At 38.4% G+C, this 12,252-nt stretch overlaps 1 protein-coding gene across 1 annotated transcript in view; it reads right to left on the reverse strand.

Annotated features, from left to right (window-relative positions):
- The window catches only part of LOXHD1 (lipoxygenase homology PLAT domains 1), a 188,122-nt gene that overhangs the window by 119,189 nt on the left and 56,681 nt on the right, over nucleotides 1-12,252 (reverse strand). The window contains exons 9-12 of the mRNA XM_035270945.3: nucleotides 3,299-3,434; nucleotides 2,573-2,733; nucleotides 1,472-1,558; nucleotides 914-1,049 (exon numbers count right to left, since the gene is read on the reverse strand). Of these exons, the coding sequence (XP_035126836.3) occupies nucleotides 914-1,049; nucleotides 1,472-1,558; nucleotides 2,573-2,733; nucleotides 3,299-3,434 (520 nt within the window). The remainder of the gene's footprint in view (nucleotides 1-913; nucleotides 1,050-1,471; nucleotides 1,559-2,572; nucleotides 2,734-3,298; nucleotides 3,435-12,252) is intronic.

Genomic DNA, 12,252 nt, shown 5'->3' on the forward strand with positions numbered 1-12,252 from the left:
GTTTATGAGTATTTAACTCTGATCGAACTGTTTCAACAAATATATACAGAGCTTCTACAGGGTGTGCAAATGCAGTGTTTATAAAGAGCACACAATCACCTGTGAAATGACATGGAAATCTTTAGAAGGGCTACTGGAACTATGGGTGACATTGTTTTGTACATATTTTTACCTTTTTGTAATTTTGCAATACACTTTCCTGCTTAAAATTTAAGGATGGCCACAAGGATAACAAATGGGTGAATTATCTTACGTGCATTTCTGATCAGTTGTTAATGTCTGTTTGGAATTCTTTATTGAGGGCTACAAAGCTCATTTCAGACTCATGGAAGAGAATGTTGTGATCACTTAGTAATGTCTGCCATGTGAAAAGGACAGGGCATGTGCTCTGTGCCTGTACTCTGCTTCTATAACCTAGAGAAAAAATGACTTCTTTCCTTTGGCTATTTGAATGTAACTCCTGGATTCCACATTAAAATTTTAGTCCTTCTCCCACTATCCTTAATTAGAGATAGAATACTTACTAGGTAGCAGCCAACTGTGGCTATAGGAACCCAGAAATTGGGGAGCATTTCATGTACAATTTAAGGGGAGCAAGAGGATATTTCCTTTCAAGGAGGCTCTGGAGAATTATTGTTTAGGGCAGATGCTTCTCATCCCCTCAGAGACAACCTGAAGGCCTATAAATCTTCCCTCGCTCCCCACCACCAATCATGGTAGAGCTCTGGCATCATGACTTGGAGATGGCTTTTCCAAGCCAGTCTTGAGGCAGGGACCTTCCAAAGCCACTCTAGCACTCTGAGAGGCCCAAAGATGCATAGCAGACAAGACTCTCAGCTCATAGGTCAGACCCATTGGGACACCACGCAGGAGTTTCACTGCCTCCCAGGATGGAGAACTTGTCAGTACTTACTGCCCATGATCCTGCGCACTGTTGGGCCTTCTGCAGTCATTTCCCTCACTATCTCGTTGTCATCCTCATTGGCATCCAGCCAGCGGTTGCAATTGAAGTTATACTTGTCCTTGTTCAGAGTGTTCATCAGGGTCATCTAGAATGAAGTTCTGGGGTGAGCAACTGGGTGCACCGGGGATGTTCACCCATGCCCTGGAGTCCCCATTCTGCTATCTCACTGCAGAGAAGCCAAGGCTATTTCCTGGAAATAATCCTTGTAGAAGGCAGAGGGCTAGATTAGTATTTCTGGTTCCCTGGACACCCACACTTGCCTAGCATCCAGATGACTAGGGAAGAATGCAAGTCCCCCAAACACCTGAGCATTTTCTTAATCTACTTTGGAAGTCTCTCCCCATTAGGAAGTCCCTGTGGCCTATATCCAAATTCATGTCACCATAACCCTTTTCAGTCCCCATTCGCAATAAATACAGAGGCAAATTTGTGTGACAGTGTCACTGAACGGGACCATCCTTGTTCCTTTCCCAACAACCTCCCAAACCCCAAGATGGTGCATCTCACCCTTTCTAAATGCCATCCAGAACCAGGACTCCTTTTATCATGCCATACTCGAATCTTATAAAACCTGCCAAGATCCGGGAGCTCAATCTATGGTGACAAATAAAAACATTTGAGTGGGCATAACTGAAGAAATGTGTTTATCCTCATAGCTGATCCACTCTCAGGAGGGTACCTGCTTTGGGCTCCTTCTTCAGCAGTGAGGATGGGTTGCTTCAATGAAGCCACCCTCACACATTTGACTTTTCATGACCTTTGTAACAAGTAGCTTGTGAGGGCAAGACAGTCACACAGAGTGAGGGTTCAGTCTGGGCCAGTGAAACTGAACAAAAATAACTGCCCCACAGTGGGATTCAGACTAAAGAATATTCTCCAAGCAATAAACTTCCATAACAAAATCTACAGGGCAGCCCTGCAAATTAGCACAGGCCCACGGCCCCAGGACTCTACTGGGCACTGAAACAGACAAAAAGATAAATAAAGCAGCCATGCCCTTTCCCTTGGGGCTCACAGTCTAGCAGGAAAGACAAATACATAAAGAGCAATGAACTGAGTGGTATCACAGAGGTACCAATGGGGTGCTGAGAGGAGAGTCTCAAATGACAAATTATTCCTACCTAAAGGCTGAAATAGCACTTCTATTGGGAGAAAAAAATCCTTGCTCTAGTTTTATGCATAATGGAAAATTTTAAAGCTGAATTTTTTTAATGTTCTAAAATGCATACTTTTCATTAAATTTGGTCCTTACTCTCTAAGTCAATCCAGATTGGGCAGTCTGACAGGAAGTGTGCTCATGGTCTCTGTTCTGCAGTGATTCCTCAACTCCTGGATACTTTCAACCATTCCATACTTGCTTCTTCACCCAGACTTGGTTCTGGACTGTTTGATTCATATGAATGGGTCAGATCAAAATTGTAACCCATTCAATACACTGCTAACAAATCATCAAATTTGTCACCCTTTGCAAAAACCTAAAATCTCCATTGTACATTTTTGTCTTCGAACTTGGTCCAAAACTTGGCCTAGAGAACCAGAATTCCCAGGACAAATGCCCTACTTCCCTGCCTCTGTTATCCCTCCCACCCCGTCACACTCCTCTCCTACCCTAAACTTCTCGATTATGCCGGGTTTGAACCACTTGTTGTTGGGATTCAGAAGAATCTCATCTGTCCGCCCCTTCTGCCCATAAATCTGGATGAAGATGGGAGAGTTGGTACCAGCTTTCTTTAGGTCAGTCGTCCAGACCCACAGGGACCAAGGGAATTCTGTGAGACAGGTCAAATTGCACCATAAACTTCAAGAAGTGAAAAGATTTGTACATTACCACAGGGAAAAGGGAAAAATCCACAGTGATCAGGACCAAAAGGCGGGGTATACATGGGTGTGTTCCACTCTTAGAAACCCATTACGGCCTAATTTAGAAAGCTAAGGATGCCTTGCTATTAAAAATAAGGTGCCATAATGTTCTTTTTAATGGCTAAAGTGTATTAGTATGTTTTAAATTGGGGGATGAGTTGACTCTACCCACCCTATGTCCGGTACTTTCAGAGTTCACTGTAGTGAATGATTCATGTTGACACCTAGCCCATCACAGCAGCTTATTCCATTTGGTGACGCTGGAGTCAGCCTCGGTGCCAGAAGTGTGACTTGATATGGCTTGTACTTTGAAGAGTGGAGCTGCTTGGTGGGGTTGGGGGACCTTTTTCCTTCTTTTCTAGAGGAGACTTGCAGGAGTGGACTACCCTTACAGCTTTTGCCCAGTGGTCCAACATTCTGGCCTTTGCTGGCCCTGGCTGAGCGGCCCCCAGGTTCTGGGTCTCTTTCACTTACTTTTTAGCTGCTTCTTCCTGAGAGACACCATCTCATAGAGCTGCCTCTCAATCAGCCCATCTGCTTTCTTCTCATCCAGCCAGTTGCTGCAAGGGAAGGTCTGCTGGATGCCAGTGAAAGGGCACAGAATCACCACCTGGGGAGAGTGGAGCACAGTCTCTCCTATACTGAGTCCCCAGTTGGGACTTCTTCACAACGTTCAGCAGATTCCCAGCCCCAAATTTAGAGATATCTGTATTAGGACTCTCAAAAAATGGGGCTTTTTCTGTTGTCTAACTCATTAAATCTTAAGAAATACATCCTCCAAGGAGTCTTCCAAAGTAGGTATCACCCATCTTCCAATTTGCTATTCAAATCTTAAATATTTCCTCTATACACAACACCCTCTTTGGATACCATATTTATTTATGTACATCATAAAATCTCAGTTAGTCTGAACCAAATGAACTAGACTACTAGGTTAATTCCCTATAATTTTTCTTGTAGGAAAAAGGTAAGTCCCATGCCAGCTAATTAATATCTGGAATGTAATATAAAAACCAACTTCTCTCTTTTAGGCTTGATTCTCATTCAGCCTTCTCTCCTATACCTTTTCTATCTCTGTCCAATTCTGAACCCATGGATTTCAAATGCTCACATTATAAATGTTCAAAGGAATACACCTGGCACACTACAGAATCCTCTATCAGCAAAGAAATGTTGACTGTCACATTACTGGTTTCTAAGCTTTACCTTCTTAATTTGAAAACTAACCTTTTTAACTTGAAAATGAATCCAACCCTCCCATTGGTCAAGATTTAGACCAACCATTGTCTCACTAGGTATTTGTTTGTTGTCTACTGTTCACAGTGACAAAAATAGACTGTAACTTCCTTAACTTGAATTCTTGACCTTAGATATTCCCAGGTAATACTCACCCCATACTCATTATTGACCATTGTGATGAACCTTAACTTATAAGCAACACCAAGGGGAAGGATGCTAAGAGATGGTAAGAGGGGAGTCAACCCCCAAGAGGAATCCTCCTCCCTAGAGATAAATGATGGCTCAGGACCACAGACAGCAGCCCCCTCAAACATTTAGTCCTCTGACACAAATATATTGGCAATTAATATAGTTCATTCCACCTGCATTCAATAGATGAGAAACTCGAGGTCTAGAAAGGAGAATGAAATGCCCAAGTTAGCACATTTAGTTAGTGACAGAAGCAGGAATGTAAGTATTCCTGACACCAATTGTCAGTTTGGGATTTTTTTCTGCTCATCAGCAAGAACTTCAGAATTTCTATTTATGACTGAGGTCCACTGGGATCCATTGTCACACTCCACCTTTTAATGCTGAAGATTACACATGACCACATATTTAGAAGTGGACCTATACAGAGGCAAAGTTGGAGGGCCTCCATGACAAGCTAAGGGCACAGGAAGGTATAATTACCAACAATTTATTTACAAGTCTTTCTTTCCTCTCAACAAATCCTGCAGATGTTTCCTTGTTTACTCTCAAATGGTTCTCTCATTATTAACTGTGTTTTGCCTTTTTAAGAAGTAACAAACTCCTAAAAACCTGAGGTTGTATTTTCTCACTGCTGTGGGTCCCCGAACATAGTTCTAAATATTTAGTCAGCACTTAAAAATCTATGTTAAAAGTACTGGTTCTGGAAGGTTAAAGGTTAGGTAAGCAAAAATATATAATATTGTTACTAGAGCTGTGGTTTTGATCTCAGGATTTTGTTCATTTTATTGTTTTATTAAATATAACTATCCTGAGGGTATTTAAAAACTACTCTGTCCTCCCTAATTCACTTTATGAGACCAACATCATCCTGATACCAAAACCCAAAGAGACTGAACTAAAAATGAAAACTTCAAGCCAATCTTCACTAAAATACTGGAAAACTGAATGCAACAGCACATCAAAAAGCTTATTCATCACAATTAAATAGATTTCATCCTGGAGATGCAAGGCTGGTTCAACATACACATCCATAGACATAATCCATCACAAAAACAGAACCAAAGACAAAAACCACATGATTACAAGACAAAACCCTTATACTAAGAACTCTCAATAAACTAGGTATCGATGGAATGTATCATAAAATGATAAAAGCTATTTATGACAAACCTACAGCCAATATCATACTGAATGGGCAAAAGCTGGAAGACTTCCCTTTGAAATCAGGCACTAGACAAGGATACCCTCTCTCACCACTCCTGTTCAATATAGCATTGGAAGTTCTAGCCAGAGCAATCAGGTAAGAAAAAGAAATAAAGGGTATTCAATTAGGAAAGGAGGAAGTCAGACTGTCTCTATTTGCAGATGACATGATTGTATATTTAGGACACCGTGTCGTCTCAGCCCAAAATCTTCTCAAACTGATAAGCAACTTCAGCAAAATCTCAGGATACAAAATCAATGTGCAAAAATAACAAGCATTCCTATACACCAATAACAGACAAACAGAGAACCAAATCAAGAGCGAATTGCCATTCACAATTGCTACAAAGAGAATAAAATATCTAGGAATACCACTAACAAAGGATGTAAAGGACCTCTTCAAGGAGAACTACAAACCACTGCTCAATGAAATAAGAGAGGACACAACAGATGGGAAAACATTCCATGCTCATGGTTCCTTGTTTACTCTTGAATGGTTCTCTCATTATTAATCATGAAGAATCAATCATGAAAATGGCCATACTGTCCAAAGTAATTTACAGATTCAACACTATCCCCATCAAGCTACCAATGACCTTCTTCACAGAAATGGAAAGAACCATTTCAAATTTCATATGGAATCACAAGAGAGCCCACATAGCCAAGACAATCCTAAGCAAAAAGAGCAAAGCCAGAAGCATCACACTGCCAGACTTCAAACTATACAACAAGGCTACAGTAATCAAAACATCATGGTACTGGTACCAAAACAGAGACATAGACCAATGGAACAGAACAGAGGCCTCAGAAGCAACACCACATATCTACAACCATCTGATCTTTGACAAACCTGACAAAAATAAGCAATGGGGAAAGGATTCTATGTTTAATAAATGGTGTTGGGAAAACTGGCTAGCAATGTGTAGAAAACAGAAACTGGACCCCTTCCTGTCACCTTACACTAAAATTAACTCCAGATGGATTAAAGATTTAAACATAAAACCTAACACCATAAAAACACTAGAAGAAAATGTAGGCAAAACCATCCAGGACATAGGCATAGGCAAGGACTTCATGACTAAAACACCAAAAGCAAAGGCAACAAAAGCTAAGATAGACAAATGGGATCTAATTAAAATTTAGAGCTTCTGCACAGCAAAAGAAACCATCATTAGAGTGAACCAGCAACCAAGTGTATGGGAAAAAAATTTTTTGCCATCTACCCATCTGACAAAGGGCTAATATCCAGAATCTACAAAGAACAAAAACAGATACACAAGAAGAAAACAAACAAACCCATTCAAAAGTGGGTGAAGGATATGAACAGACACATTTCAAAAGAAGACATATATGATGCCAACAAACACATGAAAAAATGCTATCACTGGTCATTAGAGAAATGCGAAGCAAAACCACATTGAGATACCATCTCATACCAGTTAGAATGGTGATCATTAAAAAATATGGAGACAGATGCTGGAGAGGATGTGGAGAAACAGGAATACTCTTACACAGTTGGTGGGAGTGTAAATCAGTTTAACCATTAGAGAAGACAGTGTGGCAATTTCTCAAGGATCTAGAAATAGAAACTCCATTTGACCCAGCAATCCCATTACTTGGTATATACCCAAAGAACTATAAATCATTCTACTATAAAGACACATGCACATGTATGTTCACTGCGGCCCTGTTTACATTAGCAAAGACCTGGAACCAACCCAAATGCCCATCAATGATAGACTGGACAAAGAAAATGTGGCACGTGGAATACTATGCAGCCATATAAAACAATGAGTTTGTGTCCTTTGTAGGGTCTTGGATGAATCTGGAAACCATCATTCTAAGCAAACTGACACAAGAACAGAAAACCAAACACTGCATGTTCTCACTCATAGGTGGGTATTGAACAATGAGAACACATGGACTCAGGGAGAGAAGCATCACACACTGGGGACATTTGGGGGGGCTAGGGGAGGGACAGCAGGTGGTGGGAAGGGTGGGGAGGGATAACATGGGGAGAAATGCTGGATATAGTATGCAGCTATGCAACAACCCTGCATGACCTGCACACATATCCCAGAACCTAAGGTTAAAAAAAAATTTTTACTTTGTCATTCTCTTTAAAAAAAATTAGTGTAATTCATATATTTAAAATGTTTGCTTCTAGACTAGGTAGTCCAGGAACTAGGTTGTCTGAAAAGCCTCTCATCACTACAAAACAGCCATATGTTACACAGGCAACAGGAAGTATCCCTTTATATACATTGCTGAGCTCCCAGGGGGTTACACAGAGAAGCCACAAGAACCAGTAAAATTCAGAGTAAGCAGAAACCCAGAGAGTTGGCAAATGTGAATGCTAAAGTTGGTGCGGCCCTGAAGCAAAAGATACTCCTAGGCACTCAGAGACCAGGAAATTAGCAGCCACTTGAGGAAGCAGGAGACTAGCCATGGGCTTTACAAAATGGAGAATCTAAACTGGAAACACTAAATAAGCAGAAATATTTGAAGGACTGCTCCTTTAGACAAAAGGTAGGTAGAAAAAAATCTGCAAAGAGAAGCTTTGTCTTTGCTCCACACAGAAAATAGTAATAGTTTAACCTAAGAAACAGTTACCATACACTTGGTCACAGTCAGGATAAATAGAAATAAATGCACATGCAGACATATTGAAAAGAAGCATTAGAACACCAAAAGCAAGATCTTAAGAGCATCAGGATAGAAAAAAACAGATAATGGCAATACGACTAACAGAAGCTGGAAGATATTGGGGAGGAAAACTCAGTATAGAATTCTGTACCCTCATTTTTGTACCCTCATTCTGTACTCTCATTCTTGAAAATTATTTTTCAAGAATGAGAATGATATAAAAAACGTTTTTCAAATGAACAAAATCAGAGTTTACCAACAATAAACCTTTACCAAAGGAAGTTCTTTATTTTTGAGACGGAGTTTTGCTCTTGTTACCCGGACTGGAGTGCAATGGCATGATCTCGGCTCACCGCAACCTCCGCCTTCTGGGTTCAAGCAATTCTCCTGCCTCAGCCTCCCGAGTAGCTGGGATTACAGGTGTGCACCACCGTGCCCAGCTAACTTTTGTGTTTTTAGTAGAGATGGGGTTTCACCTTGTTGACCAGGATGGTCTCAATCTCTTGACCTCATGATCCACCTGCCTCAGCCTCCTAAAGTGCTGGGATTAAAGGGTGTTCTTTGGGAAGAAGAAAATTGACACCAGAAATTAGGTCTTAGATGTAAGAAGTGACAAGCAAACAAACTGGGAAACTTGTAGCTAAATCTGAACAAACAACTCTATGAAACAATATCTAATGTATATATTTTTAAATAATTTAAAATGAAGGTAAAATACTAGGCAAAAATAGCATGAAGAATTATTACCATTAGAGATTTCTAAGGTCCTTGTATTTGTCAAAAAAGAGCAGAGATATCAATTAAATTTAGGGTTTCCCATATTAAGTACATGTAATAAAATCACTATAAAGGGAAAAAAGGAAATAGGGAAAAACAGTCAACCCAAAATAATTTTAAAAGAAGAAAAAAGAAACAGTAAAAGCAGAACAGATATATCATTAATTACCATAAATATAAGCAGACTTAATTGGCCAGCTCAGAGATAATAGTATCAGATTGGATGGGAGGCGATAATAATTCTATGCTTAATAACATAGAACTACATAAAGCAAAACTTGTTAGTTTTAAATTAGTTAGTTGCAGTACCACGAAAGTAGTAGATATTTCGATAATGGTAGAGATCACACACACACACACACACACATACACACACACACATACACACACATACACACACACATACACACACACATACACACACATACACACACACATACACACACACATACACACACATACATACACACACACACATACACACACACACAAAAGTAGATATTTTAACACATATTTATTAGTAATTAATAGATCAAACAGACAAAATGCTAGTAAGAAAACAAGATTCAAATAACGAAAGTAACAAATCGAATTTAATAAATCAAATTAATGTTTAAATTCAATTCTTGAGGCAATACACAAACTGCACATGCATTATAAATTGCAACACATTTTTTAAAATAGCATTATATTGACTGTGTTTTCTGAATAAAATGATGTTAAATTTAAAATAAAGAATAATAAAACAACACATATTTGGAACCTAAAAGCCATACTTCAAAATAATCAATGAGTCACAAAATAATGAGTTACAAAATATTTTTTAGTGTAATAAAAAATAAGAACCAAAACAAGCACAAACTATTTTTTTAATTGATAAATTGCCTTCCAACAGTATTAAAAACCTCTACTTTTCAATAAACATTGTTAAGTAAATGAAAAGGCAGGGCCGGGCACGATGGCTCACGCCTGTAATCCCAGCACTTTGGGAGGCCAAGGAAAGCAGATCATGAGGTCAAGAGATCAAGACCATCCTGGCCAACATAGTGAAACCCCGTCTCTATTAAAATGCAAAAATTAGCTGGGGTGGTGGCACACACCTGTAGAACCAGCTACTAAGGAGGCTGCAAGATTCTGTCTCAAAAAAGAAAAAAAAAATGAAAATGAAAAGGGCGAGCTACACAGTGGGAGATCACACACACACACATACACAGAGAGAGAGAGAGAGAGAGAGAGAGAGAGAGAGATGGGCAAATAGATATATAGATACATCTAATAAAAAAATTGTATTGAGAATATGTAAAGAATTCTTACAGTTTAATAAAATTTAAAAATATAAAATAAGCAAAGACACCTAGAATATGTACAAATGATCAATAAGCATGTTAAAAAAAAGTTCAACATAATTAGTCATCAGGAGCAATGTACATTAAAATCTCAATTAGATACCCCTACACACGCATGAGCATATCTAAAAATAGAAAGACTGACAATGCCAAGTGATAATGAGGATACAGAAGAACTGGAATTCTCATATATTATCGGCAGGCATACAAAACAATGTAGCAACTTTGAAAACAGTTTGGAGGAATTTTTTTTTAATTGTACTTTAGGTTCTGGGGTACATGTGCAGATCATGCAGGATTGTTGCATAGGTACACACATGGCAATGTGGTTTGCGGCATAGTTTGGAGGAATTTTTTTAAAGTATATATTTACCATGGATCCAAAAATCCTATTATTAGGTATTTATCCAACAAAATTAAAAATACATGTCCATACAAAGACTTGTAGATGAATATTCATAGCAGCTTTATTCATAGTAACCCCCAATTGAAAATGACCCCACTCTTCATCAACAATTAAATGGATACATGAATTGTTATATATCCTAAGAATGGAATATTACTTAGCAATAAAAAATTAGTTATTAACACATGAAACAACACTATGCATCCCCAAAACATTATGCTGAGTGAAATATCAGATACACAAACACAGGCAAAGTGCATGCTAAAGATTTCATTTATATTAAATGTTAGAAAAGACTAAACTAATCTTTAATGACTAAAGTCAGATTAGTGATTACTTAGAGTGGTGGGTATTGGCTGTGAAGGAGCACAAGGAAGCATTTTGGGGTGACAGAAACATTCTATTTATTGATTCTTGTCATGGTTACACAGGTGTGTACATTTATCAAAACTCATAGAACTATATGCTTTAAAAGACTGTGTTTTTTTATGTTAATCATACTTAAACAAAGCTGCTTTTTAAAATAAAACAATACAATTAAACTGAATAAAATTATTTTATAAAATATAAAAAATGCAGCTAAAGCATTACTTTGAGAGAAAATGATAGTATCAGATGCTTATATGAGAAAAAAAGGAAGCTAAAAATTAATGAGCTAAATATCCAATTTAATAATTTAGAAAAAGAACAACAAAAGAAATCCAGAGAAATCAGAGATAAAGGTAAGAACAGAAGTCAATAAAGCAGAGAATAGAATTAAAACAAAGTACACAAAGCAAAACTTGGTTATTTGAAAGAGCTAAATAAACTTTTTGTGAGAGTCATATTTTTACAAGCAACAAGGGATGAATAATATATAAAAATGTGTTCATAATTGTATCAGAGGATAAAAGATGCATCAATTGTTTAAAAATAAGAGAACATTGTATGTGTACAAATTTATGCCAATATATTTGATAACTTATGAACATACAAATTTTTTTTTTGAGACAGAGTCTCCTTGCATTCCAGAGCCAGGCTGGAATGCAATGGCAAGACCTCGGCTCACTGCAACCTCCGCCTCCTGGGTTCAAGCAATTCTCCTGCCTCAGCCTCCAGAGTAGCTAGGACTACAGGCACATGCCACCATGCCCAGCTAATTTTTGTATTTTTAGTAGAGACGGGGTTTCACCATGTTGGCCAGAATGGTCTCAATCTCTTGACCTCGTGATCCACCCGCCTTGGCCTCCCAAAGTGCTGGGATTTCAGGCGTGAGCCACCACACCTAGCCTGTACAAATTATTTTTAAAAGCTCATTAAAACAGATTGATTAAGAAATAAAAAGCCTGAATATTCCTATAACCAGCAAAGAAAATCAAAACAAAACAAAAATGCTGCTTTTTAAAATCTGTAATTTTACACACACACACACACACACACACACACACACACACACACCACCCCTATATAATTTTGCAGGAGACTGCAACCAAACATTTGGGAAACATATCACTGCAATTTTATACACCCTCTTTTAGGAAAGAACATAATTCCTATTTTCTTCTAGAATCAAAACCAATCCATGAACATACAAGAAAGAAATAAGGGGCCAATGTTACTCATGAACATAGACAGAAAAA

The sequence above is a fragment of the Callithrix jacchus genome, chromosome 13 (assembly GCF_049354715.1).
Source record: "Callithrix jacchus isolate 240 chromosome 13, calJac240_pri, whole genome shotgun sequence".
NCBI lineage: Eukaryota > Metazoa > Chordata > Mammalia > Primates > Cebidae > Callithrix > Callithrix jacchus.